The sequence below is a fragment of the Ictidomys tridecemlineatus genome, chromosome 15 (genome assembly GCF_052094955.1).
Source record: "Ictidomys tridecemlineatus isolate mIctTri1 chromosome 15, mIctTri1.hap1, whole genome shotgun sequence".
Taxonomy (NCBI): domain Eukaryota; kingdom Metazoa; phylum Chordata; class Mammalia; order Rodentia; family Sciuridae; genus Ictidomys; species Ictidomys tridecemlineatus.
In genome coordinates, this window is record NC_135491.1 from 14187399 (window position 1) to 14212267 (window position 24869).

At 49.1% G+C, this 24869-nt stretch overlaps 2 protein-coding genes across 2 annotated transcripts in view; both read left to right on the forward strand.

Moving 5' to 3' along the window:
- The window catches only part of Fcgbp (Fc gamma binding protein), a 34967-nt gene extending 23928 nt beyond the window's left edge, over positions 1-11039 (forward strand). Inside the window, exons 12-19 of the mRNA XM_040279731.2 lie at positions 243-859; positions 1200-1743; positions 2712-3286; positions 3557-4133; positions 5098-5297; positions 7788-8171; positions 10495-10757; positions 10887-11039. Coding sequence (XP_040135665.2) covers positions 243-859; positions 1200-1743; positions 2712-3286; positions 3557-4133; positions 5098-5297; positions 7788-8171; positions 10495-10757; positions 10887-10896 — 3170 coding nt within the window. The 3' untranslated portion in view covers positions 10897-11039. The remainder of the gene's footprint in view (positions 1-242; positions 860-1199; positions 1744-2711; positions 3287-3556; positions 4134-5097; positions 5298-7787; positions 8172-10494; positions 10758-10886) is intronic.
- Positions 11040-14275: 3236 nt separating this feature from the next.
- Positions 14276-24739, forward strand: Fbl (fibrillarin rRNA 2'-O-methyltransferase). Its single transcript, XM_005336424.5, has 9 exons — positions 14276-14412; positions 19504-19668; positions 19763-19864; positions 19947-20041; positions 21049-21219; positions 22298-22430; positions 23596-23708; positions 24336-24481; positions 24622-24739. Exons 1-9 carry the CDS (start codon positions 14403-14405, stop codon positions 24644-24646), a joined length of 960 nt encoding a protein of 319 aa, XP_005336481.1. The 5' UTR covers positions 14276-14402; the 3' UTR covers positions 24647-24739.
- The last annotated feature ends 130 nt before the right edge of the window (positions 24740-24869 follow it).

Below are 24869 nucleotides of genomic sequence, written 5' to 3' on the forward strand. Positions count from 1 at the left end.
TTGGGGAGGCAGCTGGGGCCGAGAGATTTCACTGCAGTCCTTCTGGGTCCTTCTGTTTGTTTCTCTGTGTCTCTTAGTATTTCTCTGTGTGGTTCCTTGATTGTTTCTGTTTCTCCATTCTTTCTCTCTGTCCTCTCTCTCTCTCTCTCTCTGCTCCCCTTTTTCTGTTTCTGTCTCTTTCTACCCTGTCCCAGGATCCTCCTCCAAATGCTGTTCTCTCTCTCTCCCATTCCTACCCACAGAGATCTCCTGCCCTGAAAACAGCCACTACGAGCTCTGTGGCCCACCCTGCCCAGCCAGCTGCCCGCCCCCTGAGCCTACCACGAAACCAGCTGTGTGTGAGGGCCCCTGCGCTGAGGGCTGCCAGTGTAATGAAGGCTTCGTGTTGAGTGGCCACCGTTGCGTGCCCCTGGACGGCGGCTGTGGCTGTTGGGCCAATGGCACCTACTACGAGGCAGGCAGTGAGTTTTGGGCTGATGCCTCCTGCTCTCAGCGATGCCACTGTGGGCCTCAGGGTGGCTCATTGTCCTGCACACCCGGCAGCTGTGGGCTGGGTGAACAGTGTACCCTGCTACCCTCTGGCCAGCACGGCTGCCAACCTGTCAGCACAGCTGAGTGCCAGGCCTGGGGTGACCCCCACTACACCACCCTGGATGGCCACCGATTCGACTTCCAAGGCACCTGCGAATACCTCCTGAGTGAGCCCTGCCCTGAACCACCCAAGGGGACTGAGAACTTCACCGTCACTGTGGTCAATGAGCACCGGGGCAGTCAGGCTGTCAGCTACACCCGCAGTGTCACTCTGCATGTCTACGGCCACAGCCTGACACTCAGTGCCCGCTGGCCCAGGAAGCTACAGGTGAGCAGAGATGGGAGCCAGACAGTGGGGGATCAGCTGATCCCCACAGCACCTTTCACAACTTAGCACCCACACGATGAAGGGGTTCAGAGTATAGCCCTAGGAGCCTGACAGTTTGGATCAGCCGCTTCGGACTCTCTGAGCCTTAGTAGACATTCCTTTGTAAAATGAATCTGCAGAAAGTACCTGCTTCAGAGTAGCCAAAGGGGCCCATGACACGAGGTCTACAGATGCTTAAGGGCGGTTCCGTGCGGAGGTTCCACGGCTAATACGAGGTGGAGATAGGATTAGACCCCGGGATCCACGCCACTCACTGCCGTTCCCCTTCTCACGGCCGCAGGTGGACGGCGAGCTCGTGGCGCTACCCTTCCAGAAGGACCCACTCCTGCACGCGCACCTGAGCGGCGCCGACGTGGTGGTGACCACGGCCTTTGGGCTCTCGCTGACTTTCGACGGGAACAGCTTTGTGCGCCTGCGCGTGCCAGCGGCGTACGCGGGCGCCCTCTGTGGCCTGTGTGGTAACTACAACAAGAATCCGGCCGACGACCTGGACGCGGTGGGCGGGAAGCCAGAAGGTTGGCAGGTGGGCGGCGAACCTGGCTGTGGGGAGTGCGTGCCAGGGCCGTGCCCGGCACCCTGCACGCCCGCAGAGCAGGAGTCCTTCGGCGGCCCCAACGCCTGTGGTATGATCTCGGCCCCCGACGGCCCACTAGCACCCTGCCACAAGCTGGTGCCACCTGACCAGTTCTTCAAAGCCTGCTTGCTGGACGCCTGTCAGACCCAGGGCCATCAGGGAGGCCTCTGCCCTGCTTTGGCCGCCTACGTGGCAGCCTGCCAGGCCGCTGGGGCGATTCTCGAAGAGTGGAGGAAGCCTGATTTTTGTCGTAAGTACTGATCCATACATAGTGCACGTAGGGAGAGTCCCCCCTGTCACTTCCCAGTGCCCTCCTGCCTCCATTGGGCTCGGGGCCATTCTCCTGTCCCTGAGTCAGATATCTCCTCAGAGACTCCTTGGAATTCACACACTGAAATACACCAGATCAGGTATGGCATTGAAATACACAAGATCAGCTAGACACACCTGGTCAGAAACTCAAGAGTCCAATACGCTCTGGGGAACTCATGCACTCAGATATCCTAATCAGATGAACTAGTTGGTTGACCCAAAGTCACCCAGCAAGGAACTCCTGATCAGAGAGACCTAGTGAGCTACATATCTGGTCAGATGCCCCTGAGCTGTCTTATACAATGGAATACACCCAGTCACACAGAATTGGCCACATACCTTCAATGGTATTGAGCTAGATTACACACTGAGACACTGAAGTCACTTAAATCCAGATGGAATCAGGAGTCTGATAGTTTCAGGGAGATTCATTCAGATTCATAGTCAGATAGTCCTGGGCCATTCCCTTCAAGCAGATCTGGGTCAAGTTTACCCTGTTCGCTTCATACAATCAGATACACATGCCCTGAAACACATTGTGTCAGAGACTGTAGATGCTCCTGATCATGTCAGCCACCACAATCAGCTCCACTCAGACAGGTTGATACCCTGAGGCCCATCTGGCCCACACCCCAGGTGTATTCACACTTTGAGATGGACGTGATCAAATTCACAGGCAGCCACTGATCTTTAGAAGTCCTTGGTCAGGTTATCACACACCTTGGTCTGAGCTGCTCCTCCCACACACACCTGAAATCCCACACTGAGTCCTGCTGTAGGGTGTACTGGGTCAGATCTCTACACCCAACCATACACACCAGATTGGTCCAAGCAGGTCCTCCCACCAGGGACCTCCTCTTGCCCACCTTTGCACCTGCCTGACTCACCTCTTTTGTGTCCCCCCAGCTTTCCAGTGCCCTGCCAATAGCCACTATGAGCTCTGCGGGGACTCCTGCCCGGTGAGCTGCCCAAGCTTCACAGCACCCGAGGGCTGTGAGTCCACCTGTCGCGAGGGCTGTGTCTGTGATGCTGACTTCGTGCTTAGTGGTGACACCTGTGTGCCTGTGAGCCAGTGCGGCTGCCTCCATGATGGCCGCTACTACCCACTGGGCGCGACCTTCTACCCGGGCCCTGAGTGTGGGCGGCGCTGTGAGTGTGGGCCACATGGCCAGGTCAGCTGCCTGGATGGCGAAGCCTGTGGACCCTATGAGGAGTGTCGAAGAGAAGATGGCGTCCAGGCTTGTTATCCCACGGGCTGTGGTCGCTGCATGGCCAATGGAGGCATCCACTATGTCACCTTTGATGGGCGTGTCTATGACCTGCATGGCACCTGTTCTTATGTCTTGGCCGAAGTCTGCCTCCCGAAGTCTGGTGATGAGAAATTTAGCATCATACTTGAGAAGAACACATCATCCGAACAATCCCACCGCCTGCGCGTTACTGTGGATGAGCAGGTTGTGAGTCTGGATCAAGGGCCAACGGTAAGTGAACAGGACCCTGACCTGGGGTTCTGAGGGCACACAGCTCCGCTCAGGGAATTCCAAGGGAGTCATTACCTCACCCTGTAGATTCCGAGGGAGATGTCAAGCCAACCCAGAGGTTTTTTGAAAGAAATAGGACCCCACCCTGATAGAGTAGGGGGAGACACACCTACCACCATGAGGGCCTGACAGGTATACAGCTCCCCACTGGGAACATGAGGGGCAGCCTCACCCACTGTGATCCCCAACCCACCTGACCCTTCCATCCAGGTCACTGTGAACGGCGAGGCTGTGGCCCTGCCCGTGTCTGTGGGCCCTGTGCGGGTGACTTCCGAAGGCCGACACCTGATTCTGCAGACGACCAAGGGGCTGCGGATCCTCTACGACGGCGACTTCCACATTCTCATATCCGTCCCTAGCTCCTTCCATGGACGGGTCTGTGGCCTCTGTGGAAACTTCAATGGCAACTGGAGCGACGACTTTGCCCTTCCTACTGGCAAAGTAACTGACAGCGTGGAGGTCTTTGGAGCTTCGTGGAAAGACATGGACTCCTCCCAGGAGGGTTGTTTTGAGGGCTGTGGGCCTCAGGGCTGCCCTGTGTGCTTGGCAGAGGAGACAAAACCCTATGAGGGCAACAAGGTCTGTGGCATGCTCCAAGACCCCCAGGGCCCCTTCGCGACCTGCCATAAGGTGCTGAAGCCCTCTGAATACTTCCGCCAATGTGTGTATGACCTGTGCGCCCACAAGGGTGACGAAGCCTTCCTCTGCCAGCACCTGGCAGCATATACAGCAGACTGTCAGGCAGCCGGCTCGTCCGTGAAGCCCTGGAGGTCAGACAGCTTCTGCTGTGAGTGTCCATGGGCCCTTCAGAGGATGCCTGGCCTGTTCCTTCTCTGTCTGTGGCTCGGGATGTCCCTCCCTAGGACAGTGCTCCCCCCAGCTCCCTCCACAGCAGCCTCTGAGGCTTCTCTCCTACCCCCTGACTGAGCCTCCTCAGACTCCTTTCAGGGATGCACTCTCCTCCAACTTGACCTTCACTTCTTCCCTGGCATTCGATCCAGCTTTCTGGGGTAACCTCTGAGGAAGGGTTGGGCAGGTCAGCAGTCCATACAAGCCTGAGTCTGTGGCACATCCCAAACCCCCAAGCAATGCCACCGCCATTAGATTCCAAACAGGATTTGACCTCTCCTTCAAATCCCCAAGGAAGGAACGTGTTCCCTTAAGACTCTCTGAGATAAGTTGATGATCATTCATGTCCCAAGGGAGAGCTGTCACCTTCAGTCTTTTCAGGGAAGGACCTATAACTGGGGCCATCACCCAGCCCACAGCCTTGGATCTGTCCTCAGTGGTGACCGTGGACTCAGTCTGTCTTAGAGTCCCTCACACCTGCTATGTTCCCAATGGAAGTCAGAATTTTACCCTAAACCTGATCCTTCTCTCTCCTGCCCTGGTGGCCAACTCAGGGCAGCTGCACCAGCCTCCAGTTGCTTAGCCAGAACCCAGGCCTTCACCTGAGTGTGTCCCTGGGTCCTCATGGCCCCTGTTTTCCTCCTATGTCTGCCCATCCCCACTCCCCTCTGCCTGTACTTCCTGTCAGGCCTGATCCCTCCATCTATTCTTCCCAATGCCGCACGGTCACTTGGGGCACTTGCTATCTGCAGCTGGATGTGAGCTCTGTAGGACAGAGTTCAGGGTTGGCTTCATCATTGTCTTCAGCATCACCCCACCCAGGGCTGGGTGGGCAGAATGTCCCATTAGGTATTCCATGCCCTCCTGAAGGTGTCACCCCATTCTACCCCCTGTCTCTGCAGCTCTCAAGTGCCCAGCCCACAGCCACTACTCCGTGTGCACTCACCACTGCCCGGGCTCCTGTGCGGCTCTCTCCGGCCTCACAGGCTGCACCTCCCGCTGCTTTGAGGGCTGTGAATGTGATGACCGCTTCCTGCTCTCCCAGGGTGTCTGCATCCCTGCTCAAGACTGCGGCTGTACCTATCAAGGCCGATACTTGCCGGTGAGCAGGGACTTGAGGTGGGCAGGGGTGATTGGAGGAGCTTGAGGGAGACTCAGAGCTTCTGTGGTGATCTTCTCATGGATGAGGACAGAGGCACAAGCACCATTTCCTGGCTGAGTGACTTGATATGGGGAACCTTATGAGTTTCCTAAAGCTGCTGTAACAAATTATCCCAGACCCAGTAGTTTAAAACAAGAGAAAATAATTCTTCCACAGATTGGAGGTCCGAGGTCAGAAAGCAAAAGATCACTGAGCTGAAATCACAGTGTTGGTAGGGTGGCGAGGTCTCTGGAGGCTCCAGGGCAGAATATCTGATCCTTGCTTCTCCTACCACAGGCATTTCTTGGCTTGTGGCCACACCACTCTGATCTCTTCCTCCTCTCCTGTGTGTGGGCCACAAAATCTCCCTCTACCTCTCTCTTCTTGCTATTTCCCCCATTTTACAAATAAAGAAGTTGTGATGTAGAGAAAGCAAGTGGCTCTAACTTGCACCACTTCCAAGTGGATCCAAATTCCTACTCTTCCTTCAGGTCTCACCACCTGCTAGAAGCCATCCAGAAAACCCCTCAGCTAGGTCATCTGGACTCCCACCCCGCCCCCGTGCCTCCTCATCTCACCCCCATCCTCTGCCTGCACCTCCCCATCCTAGCCCTGACCCTCTGCCCTTGCTTCTGTCTGCGATGGAAGTTTTATTAGGTTTGTGAATCTGGCATTCGGGGGGAGATGCATGGCCCACGGATAGAAATGTGGGAGTCATCAATATGCACAGTGCCATTATTCCTTCTGTGTGCAGTGTCCACATCATGGATTCAACTGACCACAGATGGAAAATATTTCAAAACAAAGTTGCATCTGTTCTGACAACACGTGCCGACTTTTTCTTGTCATTATTCCCTAAACAATATATGCAGTACAACTGCTATTTATGTAGCATTTACATTGTGCCAGGCACGAGAAGTAACCTAGAGAAGACTTAATGTGCACAGGAGGATGTGCGCAGGTTATATGCCAGGGCTATGCCATTTTATATAAAGAACTTGAGCAGCTACAGATGCACCTCTGGATCCTGGAACTGAGGGATGATTGTTTATTTTGTTCATTACACTGACCTTTTTCTTTCAAGGTTTTCAAATATTGATTGATTGATTGATTGATTGATTGATTATCAGTACCAGGAATTGAATTCAAGTGCACTCAACCACTGAACCACATCCCCAGCCCTATTTTGTATTTTATTTAAAGACAAAATCTCACTGAGTTGCTTAGTGCTTCATTTTTGCTGAAACTAGGTTTGAACTCGCAGTCCTCCTGCCTCAGCCTCCCAAGCCGCTGGGATTACAGGTGTGTGCCACCATGCTGGCAAACTTTTATTTTTGATGAATTCAAACTTAAGAAAAAATATAAGAAGCCGGGTGTGGTGTCGCACACCTGTGATTCCAGCAACTTGCCGGGCTGAGACAGGAGGACTGACTGCAAGTTCAAGGGCAGCCTTGGCAAATTAGTGAGTCCCCCAGAAATTGAGTGAGACTCTGTCTCACAATAAAATAAAATAAAATAAAAATAAAGGACTTGGGATGTAGCTCAGTGGTAAAGGGCCCCTGGATTAAATTCATAGTACAAAAAAAAAAAAGCCAAAGAAAAATTGGAAGAATAGTACAAAGCCCTCCTGTATACCCGTCAGTGAGGTTTTTCATTTGTTGATATTATGCCACATTTGCTTTATCATCCTCTGAATATAAATATATATCTATTATTTTCTCTCAATTCTCAGTTGAGAAAATGTTGCAAATGTAATTCTCTTTTACTCGTAAGTACTTTACCATGTGTTTCCTCAGAAGAAGGAAATTCATTTATATGACACATAATTATCAAAACCACGAAGCTGGGGCTGGGGTTGTGGCTCAACTGTAGAGCACTCGCCTAGCACATGTGAGGAGCTGGGTTTGATCCTCAGCACCACATAAAAATAAATAAATAAAATAAAGGGATTGTGTCCAACTACAATTTAAAAAAAAAGATTAAAAAACAGGAAGTTAACATTGATTCAATACTAATCTGTAGATTTTATTCAAATTTCATCTGTTGTCCCAGTATTTTTATTTATTTACTTATTTAGGTACTGGGGATTGAACTCATGGGCACTCAACCACTGAGTTGCTTAGAGCCTCACTTTTGCTGAGGCTGGCTTTGAACTTGTGATCCTCCTGCTTCAGCCTCCTGAGACAGAGAGAGTGTGGGGGCGGGGTGTGGGGGCGGTCAGGCCTCTTGAGGTCTAGACACAAACCTGGCACAACATGTCTTCTGCTGTATTTGATTGACCAAGCATAGTCTTAAGGCCTACCTAGATTCATGGATAGGAGAAACATACTTCATTTCTTAATTGGAGTCTTCTGCAAAATCACCCTGCCTGAGTAGAGGATGGGGGGGGGGGCCTTGTGGCCATTGCTGCAGTCTCTGTCCCACCCTAACCTGGCCCCATTCTGTGCACAGGTGAACTCCTCCCTGTTGAACTCAGACTGCAGTGAGCGCTGTTCCTGTTCCTCAAGCAAGGGTCTGACATGTGAGGCAGCCAGTTGTCCAGCAGGCCATGTCTGCGGTATCCGGGAAGGATCCCGGAAATGCCAGGCTGCCCAAGGTCTCTGTACCCTCTCCTTGGGTGCCCAAATCACCACCTTCGATGGGGCCAACAGTACCTTCAGCTCCCCTGGTGTCTATGAGATATCCTCCCGCTGCCCAACACTACGGCCGACCATCCCCTGGTACCGTGTGGTTGCTAATGTCCAGCCCTGCCATGAAAAGCCTGAAACCGTGAGCCAGTTCCACATCTTCTTCCAAGAGGGTATTGTCACTGTGACCCCAGGCAAGGGCGTGTGGGTAAGTCGGGGCATGGTAGGTGGGATGTCTCCCCTGGATTTTCATTCTTCCTGTTGCAATGTTCTTCTACATTCCTGGCTCCTTGGCTGCCTTGCTGTTTTCCTTATCAAGATCTCTGCAGTATGGTCTCTAAATTTGTATTTGTCTCAACACTTCAGATTTAGTGCCTCCATAGGGTTGAGTTCTTGGGAAGCAAAAACACACTCAAGTAACTTAATAGTTTTAGTATCAATCAAGACTCAAATTGCTTTAAGCAAAAAATTAATTGATTGGCCCACATAACTAGAAAATCCAGAGATAGAGCCTCAGGAGTGGCTGGATCCAAGTGCCCTGGCAATATTATCAGGAATTTATACCTCTATTTTTTAGACTTATTGTTCACCAGATCAGCTTCATTCCTTTCATAGGAAGATAACCCTCCAACTTCCCCAAGCTATGCCCCATCAGCTTAGCTACCTCAGCAGAAATTGATTCAACAAAAGACCCAAGATTTTGTCTCTCTGGGCCAGTTTGGACTCATGCCTATGCCTGGAATCAATCACTGCAGCCTCAGGGATGGAATGCTGCGATTGGTCAGTCTGGGGTCACATGACCATCAGGGTTCCCCTGGAGATGGCCCCAGACCATCTCCAGTTTCCCAGATATTCTAGGAGAACTCAGCATATGGTTGCATTTCTGAGAATTATTACAATGAAAGAATACAAAGGAAAATCTACAAAGAGGAAAGATGTACCAAGCAAAATCCAGAGGAAACCTAGCCCAAGCTTCCTAGAGTTCTCCCCTCCTGGAATCATGCGGGGTATGCATAATCCTCCAGCGATACTCTGTGACAAAACACACAAAATGAAATGCTGTCTACCAGGGAAGTTCATTAGCATCTCCCAGGGTTTGCACAGGGGTCTGGTCACCTAGGCACACTCTGCATAGTGCTTACCAAAATTTCAGACTCCCTGGAAGGAAACTCCCAAGTGTTCAGCCTTACTAGATTGTCACGACCCCCTTGCCCGCAAGGAAGACGCGACTCAGGAATCTTCTTTCAGCAGTTTATTCAGGCCCTTGACATTCTTCTAATAATTCTTCTAATCCCTGGAATAATTATTGGATGCCCCTCCCAGCCTTAATAAAGCACCTCGAACCCCAATGCGAAGCTGCCACGTGGACCCTTCTCACAGGGTGCTAGAGAACGACATGCCAACTTTCTCTGATAAGGAGTTGACAATACGCCAACTCTCTCTGATAAGGAGTTGTCCTTCACAGACCACAGCGGAGCCAGCGCCATCATGTAATGGCGACCACAGTCCGCAGGAACGGCTTACCACACTAGATTATAAGTCTTATGTGAGCGGGGACCCTGGCCATCTTGATGACCAGTTTTTTTTTTCCAGTACCCAGCTCAGGGCATCTAGAAGGAAAAGTTTGATTCTGTGAAAAAACTCAGCCCTCCTTCCTCTGTGCCACACTGTGCTTGGTAAGAGAAACGACTCCGATCCAGCTTGCAGCCAGTGAGACTGTCCATCTACCAAGTCTCCGTCTGTCTCACTGCCTCTCCTTCCTTCCAGCATCTATTTTCCACCCTCCATTTTTTCTATCTCCTTCCTTCCTTCTTTCCTTCCTTCCTTCCTTCCTTCCTTCCTTCCTTCCTTCCTCCCACACCTCCATGCATCAATCCATCAGATCTGTATCTACTTTTTCCTATCTATCTACCTGTCTCTCCAGTTATCTGACAGGAAGACCCAGAAACAAGAGCATCTGGAGAAAAGAGAACATCTCCTTCAAAGAACTTGCTTTGGCAAGTTCACATTAGAAGGATTCATTCTTCCACTATATGGACAACCGTTCTTTAAAGAAGAAATTCATAAGGTTACCGAGTCTGCAGCTGATGACAAAGAAACAAAAATTTCCTCTCATATTTGTTAAGATCATTACTTACCTTCAGACGTCACCATTACAAAAATAAAGGATAATGTTGCTCTTGTTAGGAAACCAGTAGTAGACTCAAAGTTTCTTTTCTTTTGAAGACTAGGATCAAGCAGGATGACCCTAGGGTTTATTTATTTATCTATCTGGGTCAAAGTGCTTTTCCCCTGTGACCTGGGGATGTTATGTGGGTCCCTCAGTCCATTTCTCGTCCGTCTACTCTCCACCCTCTTTGCCCATCTGCTCAGATCTCCAGCTGTCTTCTGATGGAGCCATTCCTGCATCGAGTGCACCTGCATCTTTGCTTTAGCACCTTGAGCTTGTTCTCTAGCTTGGACTCTCCATCTTCATAACACCCCAGCTCTTCTGTGGCTCTGGCTTCACCTCCATGTTTTCCCACTACCAGGTGAACGGTCTCCCAGTGGATCTCCCAGCAGAAGTGTTCTCATCTGTGTCTGTGAGGCAGACACCCGATGGCTCCACGCTAGTCACCCAGAAGGGAGGGGTCCAAATCCAACTTGAGACCAATGGGAAGCTGGCTGTGATGGTTGGTGATGAGCATTCTGGCAAGCTGTGTGGGGCCTGCGGAAACTTTGACGGAGTCCATACCAATGATGTGCCCACGGAGACAGGAATGGAGAAATGGAAAGCAAAGGACTTCTCCCAATGGTGAGGGCTGTCATGTTGGAGCCAGGATTCTTGAGGGCAGGAGGATCTGGATCCTCTTGGGAAGCAGGCAGGTTGGGGGGGGGGTTGCCTAGTCCGCTAGAGGAGGTGCTGAGTGTTTGTCTCTTGCAGTTATGACTGATGAATCATCCACTGGGAATGAAGACATCAAGACCTGACCCTTCTGGAGGTGAAAGGATGCACTGTGTGCCCTTACCCTGCTCTACCCCTTTGCTGAGCCATTGAGGCCCAATGTGAGAGCACTGAATAAATATCTCAAGCCAAGCGGCACGCTGATGTTTCTTTTTCATGCTTTCTCATCCTGACTTTCCTTCCAGCACAGGAGGGGAATCTGGGAAGTGAACATTGGGGGTGAGAGGCGCGGTGTTTGCATGCTTAGATGCATGAGTAGAAGAATCTACCAGTGGCTGGGATGGGAAAAGGGTGAATGGGGAAACAGGAAGATGTGGAAATGAATGATTAGAGGAATGGATGGGTGAAACGACAAACGATTGGAGGGAGGAAAGAAACAGATGAAGGAGAGATGGCTAGATTCTGACTTCATCATTTATAATCCTAGCGATATCCTGAATTTCTCTCTGACTCCGTTTCCTCTTCTTTAAAGCGGAATGATTGACAGCACTTAAAGAGCTGGAGTGAGGATTTAACGTGCAAATTCAACCAATAAGTCAAAAATGGAAGATGAGGGCACTGAGAAAATACAGGGGAGGTTCCGAAAGCCAAATGGAAAAAAAAAAAGCATATTAAGCAAGAGGGAGTGTCAAATGTTACTGATAATAAATAAAATTAGGGAAGAAGATTTACCATTGGCATTAGCAACAGGGAAGTCCTTAGTGATCTAAAGAAAACTATTTTGGTGGGGTGATGGCGGGAAATATTGGATTAAAATGGGTCCAAGAGAAAAGATGAGAAGAAATGAAGACAGTAAGTGTAGAAAACAGCTTCAAGGTTTATTATGAACCAGCCAACATTGCCGGGTGGTTTTCACTCAACAGCCAGGGTGCTGGGGCTGTAACTAGAGGGGTGTTATCAGTCCATTTGGCAATGGGAAGGTGTGGCCGATAGTGATGGTGGGGAATCTGGATGGTAAAGGGTAAAGTGATCACAATGGGGTGAGGACAATGAGCAGGTGGGCAGCTCAATGGAGTGCTGGGAAAGAAGGATCAATAGGAGCATTGCCTCAGAGGGAGTGAGGTGGAGAGATAGGAGGTGATGGACGGAAAGCAAGAGGCCCCAAACTAAACTCCCGTAGGGGCTATAGTTTTAGGGCTGGCAATGTTTTAGATACAAGTTCTTTCTTCCTCAGCATCTGGAACCTCTAGGGCTATCACAGTCACCATTGTGTCCTCAGTACAAGGTTTTTGGTTTTGTTTTTGGTACCTGTGAAACCAGGGCTGCCCTACCACTGAGTTACATCGCCAGCCCTTTATCATTTTTAAATTTTGAGACAGGCTTTCACAAAGTTGCCCAGACAGATCTCCAACTTGTGAACCTCCTGCCTCAGGCTCCCTGGTTGCTGGGATTACAGGTGTGCACTACCATGCCTGACCCCTGCAGGAGGTCTAAGTGTGACCATAGGGGAGAAGGGCTAGGTGGAATACAGGATCACTGGGCAGGGGTGGGGGAGTGGAGGTGAAGGTCAAGGCACTGAGAGGCCAGAATGGTTGAAAGATTATCTATCTGAATTCAGAAATCATGAAAAATAATGATGGGAGCAGCGTAGGTTGCAGTAAGTCTGGTGGGAGCTAAAATCGCAAAGAGCAGAAGTGGCTTGGGAGTTGATAGAGTTGGCAATAATAAAGCAATTGCTACAATGTGACTAGGGAAACTTCAAAGTTTCCTCAGGGAGCAGACAGAGGAGGGTTTAGAAATGACAGCCAGGAGCTGGGTACCATGGCTCACGTCAGTAATCACAGTGGTTGGGGAGGCTGAGGCAGGAGGATCATGAATTCCAAGCCAGCCTCAGCAACTCAGCAAGGCCCCAAGCAACTCAGTGAGACCCTGTCTCTATAAAAAATGTTAAAAAGGGCCAGGGATGTGGCTCAGTGGTTAAGTGACCCTGGGTTCAATCTCTGGAACCAAAAAAGAAAAAAAGAAAAGAAAAACGACACTGAGGAGCTAGGGGGTCTTAACCCATCTACAGATCCAATGGGTATGAGGGTGGAAGGGAAATAAGTCCTCTGCATGGAAAGCCCCATCAGGGGAAAGCAAGTGGTACTTAGAGGTAGAAAGTAAAAGAAAGCTTCAGAGGAAGATGAGATGATGGGGAGCATCAGAAACAGCCCCAAGTGGCTCTCTCACCTCAGTCCTACCCTGACTGCCTGCCTGTGCTTCCTTTATTGGCCTGGCTCTGGGCTTACACTGTGCAGAGACCAGTCTGTTTCCTGACTGGACTGTCAGCTCCAGGAGGGCAGAGCCTGGGGCTGTTTCAGTCGACACTGTGTCCCTAGCACAAGTAGGGACAGGAGGCACTCACTAATTCCTCGCTGAAAATGCCAATTTCAAGTCGACAAAGTAATTTGGCAGGTGAAGTACATTGGAACCAGGAGATAGTGCCAGGACTCCAAGAAACAAGGCTGGCAGCCCAAATCTGCACTGTACTCTGAGTAATTTTGTCTTCAGGAAAAAAAAAAATTATCTAGAAGGCCAACAGTAAATTCTATAAGAAATAGGTAACACTATCTTGAATTGGACCCATTTAAATTACTGCACAGTTCCTAGAAATCCAGAATAGACTCAACTATTTCATCCCACAGTTTTGAAGAAAAAAAAAAAGTTTTTTTAAATAAAGGATTGAACCCAGGGGCACTTAACCGCTGAGCCACTTCCCCAGCCCTTTTTATTTTTTGAGACAGAGCCTCACTAAGTTGCTGAGGCTGGCCTTGAACTTGCTATCTTCCTGCCTCCTGAATCGCTGGGATGAAAGGCAGGCGCCACCGCGCCTGACCCTTTCATAGTGTCTGGAACATACGAGGTCCACAGTGAATGTTTTCCGAAGGTATGAATGGGAACTCAGAAAAGGTGCTTGCTTATTCTTGGGGGTGGAAGGCATATTGAGTACAGAGGGAGCCAGGAATAAAGAAGAGAGGGAGAGAGCAGAGCCCGTATTGAGGCCTCAGTAAGAGCTCTGATGCCAGGCAGGGGGCGCACGCCCGTAATCCCAGCTCCCAGGGAGGCTGAGGCAGGAGGATCGCAGCCAATTTCAGCAACTCATCAAGAACCTGAGCAAAATAGTGAGACCTGTCTCTAAATAAAATATTAAAAAGGGGGTGTAGCTCAATGGCTAAGCACCCCTGGGCTCAACTTCCGGTACAAAAAAAAAAGTAACAGCCTCGGTTAGCCGAGTGCGCATTCGAGAGAAGCTGGATACCGGAAGCGCAGCCCAGAGCGCAGGAAGCCAGCGGAGGGGGCGGGGCCTCGAAGGGGCGCTTAGAAGCCCGGGAATCCCCGCCTACTACGCGAGCAGAGTTCCAGGCGGGGCCGGTGAGCCAGGGGGCGGGGATACGTGGTTGCGTCACGGGCCATACGCCGCCGCGCGCCTGCGCTCCTTTCCACGTGCGAAAGCTCCAGACTCGTGGAGTTAGGGACGCAGCCGACTCCCGGATCCGCGCAACTCCAGCGCTAGCCATGAAGCCAGGTGCGGGCTGGCAGTGGGATCCGGGTTCAAGGACTGGGGACAGCGGGAATCCGGGTGCCAGGCCGGAATAAGAGGGATGGGGCCTGGGCCTGGGCTCTGAGCCTGGGGTCCGGTCTCGTGTGGGGAGGTGATGCTGGTTCTGCCCTGCGATCGATCCTGACCCCTGGAGGTCTGAAGGTTTGTGACTGGCTTCGGTCGTGAGTCGAGGGTCTTGGTCCTGGGATTGGGGTTTGATGTCTAGTAGATGCGGTCGTTAGGGGCAATTGGGTATTGGGCCGGGGGCAGCACTTGAGGATCTTGAGCCGGAGTCTGCATCCAGGCATCTGTGCACGGGTTTGGGAATCTGGCTTGGGTTGGAGATGGAGAGTTTTGATCTTGGGACAAGGAACTGGGTCTGGAAAGCTCGCTTCTCTGTCTCCTCCCCTGTCGCCATCGTCACCACCATCCTCTTGCCTCCCAAACTTGCTCCTCAGAGAGAACTGGAGTGGATGAGAACCACCGCTTGATAGTGTGCAGCCCTCTCTTGTCATTTTCCCGCTCTCCACGCTTTAACGGGGCCGGGGGGCGGATCCCGGAGATGGAGATTTAGGGGCCTAGGATTCGCAACTCTGCAGTTAGAGAAACTTAAACAAGCCCAGCATTAGTGGGTGGAGGGAGGGTAGGCACAGAACACTAGTGGTCTTTATTTATTCTGTTTCCCTTGTTACTCTGATGGATCCACCTCACAACCCCTCTTACCGTGGAATGAGAGTTATGGCTTTGACAGAAGGACCTCAGTTCCATATTTGTTTCTGGCTCACTTTCTTAGCCTACTGGTGACCTTGGACAAGTAGCTTTTCCTCTCTGAGCCTCAGCTTTCTCATCAAGAAAGTGGCACCCTGTTAGGATTAAGCGAGGTATTCTTTTTAATTAATTAATTTATTTTTTTGGTACTGGGGATTGAACTCGGGGCACTCGACCTCTGAGCCACATCCCCAGCCCTATTTTATTTAGAGACAGGGTCTCAGTGAGTTGCTTAATGCTTCCCTGTTGCTGAGGCTGGCTTTGAACTCAGGATCCTCCTGTCTCAGCCTCTTGAGCTGCTGGGATTATGTGTGGACTTCCACGCCCAACGAGGTAGTAGTACAGCTTGACAAATCATGATATTGGCTTCAATTGTCATCCTTAACTTTCTCAAGGGGAACCAAGTTAGTGTTTCTCTCCCTAGTGTCTAAGAGCTTCCTAAATCATGCCTGCCCACTACCTACTTTTCTTCAGTGTGAGAACTGGGTCCACTAAGTTTGGGGAGTTTTTCACCACTGCCAAGAGGGTCTGTTTCTCTAGTTCAGGTTTTGTTTTCTTCTTGTGTGTGTGCATATATGGAGAGATGAGGCATCTACAAGGGCATTGTGGATCCATACCCTACATGAACTCCCTTTCTTTTCATCGAGGGGAAGTAGTTGCTAGGCTGTGTATCCTGAGACCCCAGCAAGCCTGCATATGTTCTGTGGACTGTGATTGTGTGATTTCCCAAGGAATGGAGGACATGCCACCCGGCTTTTCTCCATTGCAGGGTAAAATGTGAAGTTGTAGAAATTGTCTGGAGTCAGCTTTTTAGCCTGAGTGAGAGAGGAAGCCTTTGGGAGATTTTGATGCGGTGAGATTGATGTTTTTAAAGGGATCTTTCTTTTGCATCTGTGTGGAAACGACTTTATGGTAGAATCAGGCACATCAGTAGCATTTATACCCCAAACCAAGGAGATGTGGCTCGGACCAGGGTGGTGGCAGTGGACTTGCTGACAAAGCATTTTGATATGGGAATATAATTTGAAGAGAGAGCTGACAGATTGTATGCAGAGTCTGAAAGGAGTGAAGGCTAATTAAAGTTTGAAGTATGTAAGTGAAGGATGGAGTTGCCATTTGGGGCGGAAGTGAGGGGGATTGAACCCAGGGGTGCTTCACCATTGAGTCACATCCCCAGCCCTATTTTATATTTCATTTAAAGACAAGGTCTCACTGAGTTGTTTAGAGCCTCACTTTTGCTAAGGCTGGCTTTGAACTCACGGTCCTCCTGCCTTAGCCTCCTTAGCTCCTGGGATTACAGGTGTGTGCCTCTAGGCCTGGCTAGAGTTGCCATTTTTCAGTTGGGGAAAGCTGTGAGACAAGTCCAGATGCTAAACCAGAGGGTCTATAGACCTCCTGCCCCCAACTCAGAACTTTCTGGGAAAGTGTGTAAGAACCTGTGTTTTTTTCCTGAGGAGTGAGTCCTTTCAGTACATTTCTCTGACAGCCCCAGCACCTGAAGGATATGGATACGTTGTGTCTGGGACCGAAAGCTTACACTTGCACCTGCTGCACCCCATGCCCACCCTTGCCAGGTCTGTTTTGGGGGCCTAGGTTGAGACTCTCATGGATTTCTCTGCTGAAGAGGGACTCCTCCCCTCAGTTTGAACTGTGTGCCGGCTGTGTATTATGCGAAGTGCTTTTGGATATTAAATAATTTAATCTTTACAACTTTATGAGGTAGGAAATGATAATCATGATCCTTCCCCTACTCTCTAGGGTCATGAATGGAAGTGGCATGGCCATCTCCCTCCCTATATAGGATACTCTGGGGAGAGACCAGCACTCTCCCAGTCACTACCTGATTACCTCATCTCTGAACAAAAGGAGAGGGTGCTTTCTCCTTGGAGCAATTCCCAGGAACTTAACAGTCATTAGGCAGTTGCTCAGTTGATGTTTATTGAGCCACTACTTTGTGCCAGATGTTGTGTATGGTGCTGGAGATGCCACAGTAACCAAAACAAATCCTTATGCATTTGGAGCTTGATTCTTGTGGAGGAGGTAGCCATGATAATATTAAAATTGTAGGTATGATATATGAAGAGAAATAACGCAGGGTAAGGGTAGTGCAGCCAGGAATGCCCTCCTGGATAGGGAACATTTGATCAGAGACCTGAATGCATTGGAGTTGGGGAGCTATTCTGCTCTCTTCAGGAAGCAGGCAGTGGGAACAGCACATGATGGAGATTTTAGAAGTTGGACTATTCTTTGGTGGGAAAAGCGTGGGACCCAGTGAGGCGAGAGAAATCAGCAGGGGTCAGATTCTTGGTCTGTTGGGTCTCAACTGGGGTTAGAATCATCTGGGGAGCTCTAAAAAGTCCTCATTCCCAGCACAATTAAATCAACATCTCTTAAGTTTCAGGGATTTAGCCACAGGTTGAACTCATTGGTTTGGGGCTTTGTAAGCCAGGGAAAGAAATTTTGATTTCATTTTGTGATGGAAAATCCTCGGAGGGATTTGTTCAGGGGAATGGTGAGACCTGATTTTGCTGTCTTGAAAAGATCAACCATTAGCTGCTATGTGGAGAGTAGACTGCCGAGGAGCGCAAGACAGGAGGTAACGCCAGGTGATGTTTGGGTATTTTGAACATTTAGCTATTAATTTAAAAAAAATTAGATTAGGAATAGCTATTAAGTTACACTTTCAAAGAAAGCAAAAACAAAAACAAATTATTTTTTCATTTTTAATACCATTTAGATACATGAAACTATGGCAGGCTGTGGATATAGTGTACCCTTACAAAAACTTTAGTGAGTTTATTATTGAATAATTTACATCATGAGATAATATGAAACCATCACTAATTTTCAAACTAACCATGCTTTAAGAAGTCTTGTGGCTTTTGAAGGCTGGCACAGTTCTGCACACCTGTAATCCCAGTTATTCTGTAGTCGGGCAGGGGGATCACAAGTTTGAGTTTTTCCAGCCTGGTCAATTTAGCCATACCCTGTCGCAAAATAAGACTTAAAAATAAAAAAAGGGGTGGGGATATAACTCAGTGGTAGAGAGCTTGCCTAGCATGTGCGAGGCCCTGGGTTCCATCCACAGCACCACCAAAAAAAACGAAAAGAAAAAATAACTTGGTGTTTCAGAATAATACTTCAGAGCTTTTAAAACATCACAGAAAATTCAAATGTGGAATTGGTTAGCACCAGAAGAATTGAGTCTGCTTTACGCATTGTTTTGTACTTTGAGAACAATGTTTCCTGAAATAAAGTCTCTCCAAATGTATTTTTATTAAGCTTCTGGGTTTTTTTTTTTTTTTTTTTTTTTTTTGGTGTGGTGCTAGAGGGATTGAACCCAGGGCCTTGTGCATGCAAGGTAAGCACTCTACCAACTGAGCTATATCACCAGCCCTAAATTTCTGATATTATTGACAATCCCTAAACCACTTGTGGATTGTTATCCTTTTTTTTATTGGTACCAGGGATTGAACTCAGGGACACTCGACCACTGAGTCACATCCCTAGCCCTATTTCGTATGAGACAGGGTCTCACTGAGTTGCTTAATGCCTTGCCGTTGCTGGCCTGGAACTCTCCATCCTCCTGCCTCAGCCTTCCAAACTGCATAGATTATAGGCATGCACCACCACGCCCTGCTTTTTTCCCCACTTTATTCCTGAGCTGGGAAGAATGTTGGAAACTTGGAAACAGGCAAAAGAGTTAGCTGGGCAAGCATTGCACTAAACTGCCCTCTGTTTAGGGGTTGGTACTTTCCTTCCAGATGCAACGTCAGGTGGATCTAGGGGACTCTGTGGCCACAGTGCACACACACACACATAGGGGTTGCATTTTCCACCTGTCTCTGCACCATAATTAATAACTCCTTCCTGGTCAGTAACCCAATCATGATTTTACCTTTATGATCCCTCGCCTCCAGGGCAGGGGCAGTTACCACCTGTGTCAACACAGTGTGGCTTTAACTTTAGTTGTTACTGACCATCACAAAAAGAAAATTGTGCTTAGTGTGGTTTTCTCAAACTTGTTTTTTCACTTAACTTTGTAATTCTAAGTTTGACCTGTCTGTGGTGTGTGACTGAAGGTCATTTCCATTGTCAATTATGAACTTTCCTCTGTCGTGTCTGTCCATTCTGCCAACGTGCACTTGGGCTCCTTCGGCGCTTCCTGCGCTTGGACGTTCTTGGACGCCTGTCCTGCCACACACCGGCACTGCTCCTCGGTGTCCCACCTGAGTGGGGCTGCCAGGTAAGAGCTATTTAGTCTTTTAAGCTTCATGGCCCTGATTCCTGGTTTTGTTCCCACCACAGGTTTCAGTCCCCGTGGGGGCGGCTTCGGTGGCCGAGGGGGCTTTGGTGACCGAGGTGGTCGAGGTGGTCGTGGCGGAGGCCGAGGGGGCTTTGGTGGAGGCCGAGGTCGAGGTGGCTTTAGAGGCCGTGGCCGAGGAGGAGGTGGCGGAGGAGGAGGAGGAAGGGGTAAGTGACATCTGGGAGTGGGGCGCAGGGGCCTTCCCGAGCCTCAGGGGAGGGAGACCGCGGGTCCCCCTCCTACTGCAGCTCTTCCTCGTAGGTGGAGGCTTCCAGCCTGGTGGCAATCGGGGCCGTGGCCGGGGCGGAAAAAGAGGAAACCAGTCAGGAAAGAATGTGATGGTGGAACCTCATCGACATGAGGGTGAGTGGGGACGGGATGGCAGCTGTTGTGGGACAGGGCAGGGCAGGGCTGGAGTCTCAGCCCCACTCTCTGCCTTCACCAGGGGTCTTCATTTGTCGTGGAAAAGAAGACGCACTCGTCACCAAGAATCTGGTTCCTGGTGAATCTGTGTATGGAGAGAAGAGAGTCTCCATTTCGGTGAGACCTGGGCCCCTCTCCAAGCCACCAGGCCCCAGCTGATGGTGTCACCAGTGGTCTTGTCTCCCTGCCCCTGCTGTGTTTCCTCCATATGACAGCCAGGGGACCATCTTAACACTTAGTCGGACTGTGGCCCTCCTGAGTCCTCCCTGTGGCTCTGCACACTCTAACTTCCCCTCCCCGCTCATGAGCCTGTCTCCTCCACTCTCCCCACAGGTGCCCCCAGCCACACTGGCCTCCCACTCTCCCCTCTCCCAGGTCCATGCAAAGCTGCTTCCTTCTCATCTGCATCTCTGGTTAGGTGTCACCTGGTCTTTCGGACAGGGTAGGCTCATATCACCCTGTCTGTTAAAAGCAGCCCTTACCGTCAGTCCCCTGCCTTCTACTCCTGTGTCATTTTCTCTGTGTCCAGCCATGGGCCTGCTTGGGGCCTTCCTGTTTGCTGTCCCTCTGCCTGGAGTGTTCTTCCCCACGTAGCTGGAATGGCTCCCCCTGCCCTCCAGGTCTGGTTCAGCAGTCTCCTGCCCAGCCCTTCCTGGCTGCCCTTCCTGATTTTCGCACGTTCCTTGCTGTGTTTCCCAAACTTCACATCTTTCCTGGCTCAGTGTTCTCTCCTAGCATGTTCACCATCTAATATGCAAGTTTGTGTTTAGTTAGTTACCTCAGTGTATTCTTAATCCTTTAAGGGCAGGATTGGAGTCTTCTTCACTGTTGTGTCCGCGGCACCTGGGACCAGGAGTAGCATAAATAGGTGCTAGGACAGGAAATGAGAAGTGCACAGGTCTGACTATTATTCCTTGTATTTACCGTCTCCTGCTGCCTCTTCTCAAGTCAGCAACATCCACTCGAGGACAGGGTATACCTGTCGTGCTCACTGCTGGGAGTCCATGTTCAGTTTCTGTGTAACAACTGAACTTCATTTCTCTTGAGGGTTCTTAGGGCCAAGGGAAATGGGGTCCTATAGAAGAGTCCAACACTGACTTCCATCTTCATATTTCTTGACGCAGGAGGGAGATGACAAAATTGAGTACCGAGCCTGGAACCCCTTCCGCTCCAAGCTGGCAGCAGCAATCCTGGGTGGTGTGGACCAGATCCACATAAAGCCAGGGGCCAAAGTGCTCTACCTCGGAGCAGCTTCAGGCACCACCGTCTCTCATGTGTCAGACATCGTAGGCCAGGTGAGTAAACAGGTAGAGAGGTGGATGAAGGGAAAAGCCACCTCCTCTGTCACCCTGAAGTGGTCCTAGCTGCTTCCCCACCATATGTGATGTTGGGCCATCTCCTTCCGACACAGTACCTGTGAGTCAGCAGAGCAGCCTGAAGTAGATGCTCATTCAGCTGCACTCCTGGGTTCTTGGTCTTGAGGAAGATGGTATGGGCATGGGAAGACCAGCATTTGTGGGATCCAGAGCTGGGAGTATAGATACCAAACTATTTGGATTTGTTGCCTTCTTTAAAAATTCATGTCTTCTGCCAAGTGTGATGGCTCGCACCTATAATCCTGTTACTCAGGAGGCTGAGGTAGGAGGATTGCAAGTGCAAGGACAACCTTTTCAAGTTTGAGGACAGCCTGGGCAACTCAGCAAGACCCTGTCTCAAAATAAAAAAATGAAAAGGGCTGGCGATAATAGCTCAGTAGTAAAATTCCTTTGGGATTAATCCCCGTAAAGGAGTGGGGAATGGGGATTTATGTACCCAAAATCTGATCATCTAGTTTCTCTTGAAAGAACCAGTAGTTCTCATAGTTTCCAGTCTGCATTTCTTGTGTGTTCTGGTTTCCCACAGAGGGCACCTGGCATGTGTGTATCTCATTTCATGACTTCTTGTTCACTTATGATTATAGGCATGTTAAAAACCCTAGACTCTTGGGTATTTAATGATGAAGTGGCTTTAATACTCTGGAGAATGAGGTTGTTGTGACAGTTAAATAAGTTAATTCCTATAAGGGCCTGATCCATTTCAAATACTCTTAGCTCTGGTTATTTCATCTCTGTGCTTTGGTTGCCTATTTTTGGCGAGCCTGGGCTCTCAGATCAGGCAAACTAGGATTGTGTAGCTTTGCTGATAACTGAGTGACCCTTGGCCAGTGACTTCAAACCTCAGTTTATTCACCTGTAATATGAGTATGATAATAACAGTATTTAAATAGTTGGATTTTGTTGGGAGTCTGAAGTGATGTGCAGTGGATGAACCCAAAGTAGTCATTCCCTAGATGAGGACCAGTGTTGTTGCTGATTATTATTGGATTTATCTTAGGATGGACTGGTCTATGCAGTTGAGTTCTCTCACCGATCTGGCCGTGACCTCATTAACTTGGCCAAGAAGAGGACCAACATTATTCCTGTGATCGAAGATGCTCGACATCCACACAAATACCGCATGCTCATTGGTGAGAGTGGGTCCATGGGATGGCCCAGGGCAGGCAAGGCATGCCAAACCAGGTTTCCTGGAAGATTCAGACGGGGTCAGATTGGAAGAACAATGGATGGGAATGGAAAAATGGGGAGGGGAACCAGGAGAGGTGGTGAAGGTCATGACCCTGCTTCAGGGGTTCATATATCTGGTGCCATGGAAGAAGCAGACTTGTCTCCTCCCTTCTCTTAATCTTTACAGTGTTCCTAAACAAAAGAAGCCACTTTCCGGGGTCCTTATTGTCTGGTGAGATCCTAGCCCAGAAAGCACAATCTGTGTGTGGCCTGGATCAGAGGGGCCTATTGAATATTTTTTTTAAATTTCTTTTTTGTTTTAATTAGTTATAATGACAGTAGAATGCTTTTATGCACTTTGATATACATAAATGGGATATAATTTCTCATTTTTCTGAATGTACATGTTGCAGAATCATTGGTCATACAGTCAAATATATATATACAGTAATAATGTCTGTTTCATTCTACTGTCTTTCCTCTCCCCACATGGGCCTATTGAATATTAATAACTATTTTTTTAAAATATAGTATAAAAATGGAAAGTCTTTTAAATCTCTCCCCAGAGGTAACTGATAAGAACATTTGCTATCTGCTTTTCCCAGTTTTTAAAGAATCAGTTTTCACTAAACTACCTTTTCATTTTTTTAAAGTCACGTTGCCTTAAAAATATTTTCATTCCATTCATTTTTCTTTTTGTGCATTTTTTTTCCCCAAACACAGTCATTTCCTTCCCCTTGTCCTGTAGTTTTTTCACAGGCCTGTTCCCACTCTTGCCTTTAAACTACTCAGCTTTACTTGTCTTTCTCATGATGTGTCTGTTTTCTTCCTCAAGACCTCAGAGCACCTCAAGGACAGGGTCCAGGTCTGACTCCTCTCTGTCTCCCCCATACCCAGCCCAGTTGGCCACAAGAGTAAATGGCATCCAATTAAGAGGATTGGATAAGTGGTGTTTGGACCCATCTCGGGGTACTGTGGAGGGAAGGGGGATCATTTGGAAAGAGTGAGACTGGAAGTAGGAAGACTCTTCCAGGAAACTGCTGGTAATGGAGCACAGGCCCCACGGGAGGATCTGGAACAATCTAGCATGTATCCAACTTCTTTAACAGTATCGTCCTTTCTCCTTAGCAATGGTGGATGTGATCTTTGCAGACGTGGCCCAGCCAGACCAGACCCGGATTGTGGCCCTAAATGCCCACACTTTCCTGCGCAATGGAGGACACTTTGTAATTTCTATTAAGGTGCGGGGCTTGAAAATCTAAAACACAGTGGCAACATCCTGGGGGGTATCTTTTGGGTAAAAGAGGCAAGAGAGTGGCAGTCATGTGCATGATGACCATCTTAGTTTGAATTCCAATTGAGTAAGTTATTTAATCTTTGTCAATTTCTTTTCTTGCAACATAGAAATACCTGTCTTCTTAAGAGTTGATGTAAGGATTAAATTAATCGATGTATGTGAAGTGTTTAAACAGATCCTGACATGGAATGGGAAATGGACTAGTAGTGAGTGCATTTTTCAGAATGTTTTTGAGATTAAAAACTCCGCCATGTGCCTTTCACCAGGCTCACCATTTGTTAGCCTTTTATGACCTTGGTTTTATTGTTCCCAGCTTCATACTAATATTACTAAGATGAAATAGGTGAGGAAAAAAAAAAAAGCTGGGTTTAAAATTTAAACACTGACTTTTAAATAAATAGGACATCCTACTTCAGAGAACCATATTTAAAACTTATTCTAATTAAGTCTTTGACCACATTTGCAAGCCTGGGTTTCACTTGATGAAGACATACTTCTGGTTTAAAAAGCATGAAAAAAGGGGAAAAGCCCACTGCCTTGCTGCAGCCCGCAAATCCTTCCTCCTCTGTAGGCCAACTGCATTGACTCCACAGCCTCAGCTGAGGCCGTGTTTGCCTCTGAAGTGAAGAAGATGCAGCAGGAGAACATGAAGCCCCAGGAACAGTTGACCCTAGAGCCCTATGAAAGAGACCATGCTGTGGTTGTGGGTGTGTACAGGTGAGCAGGGGCCCAGTAATCCACCGGGACAGAGACCTCCCTTCCAGGCACCAGCAGTGCCATGGTTCTGGGGAACCCCAAAATGATGACAAGCTGTGACACCATCTCCCCATCCCCAATCTCCTATCTTCTGCACACAGGCCACCTCCCAAGGTGAAGAACTGAAGCTCAAAGCTGTCTGGATTCCAAGAGATGTGTGTTGCTACTGTTGAATGTTGATTTTTTTCTATTAAAAGACTGATCCAGTCGCTCCCTGCAGCTGATTGTTCTGTAATTGCTGTTGTCTGTAGACAACAGGATCCATGTGCCCTCAGTCAACTTTGCTTGGTGGGGGTTGGAATTGCATCCTGTCACAGCCCTTGCTCTTCTTGCAGCAGATTCTTGTGCA

Coding starts and splice junctions, on each gene's coding strand:
- Fbl (XM_005336424.5), top strand. Junction 20,042..21,048: donor AGAAGAGAGTCTCCATTTCG/GTGAGACCTGGG, acceptor TTCTTGACGCAG/GAGGGAGATGACAAAATTGA. Junction 23,709..24,335: donor ACTTTGTAATTTCTATTAAG/GTGCGGGGCTTG, acceptor CCTCCTCTGTAG/GCCAACTGCATTGACTCCAC.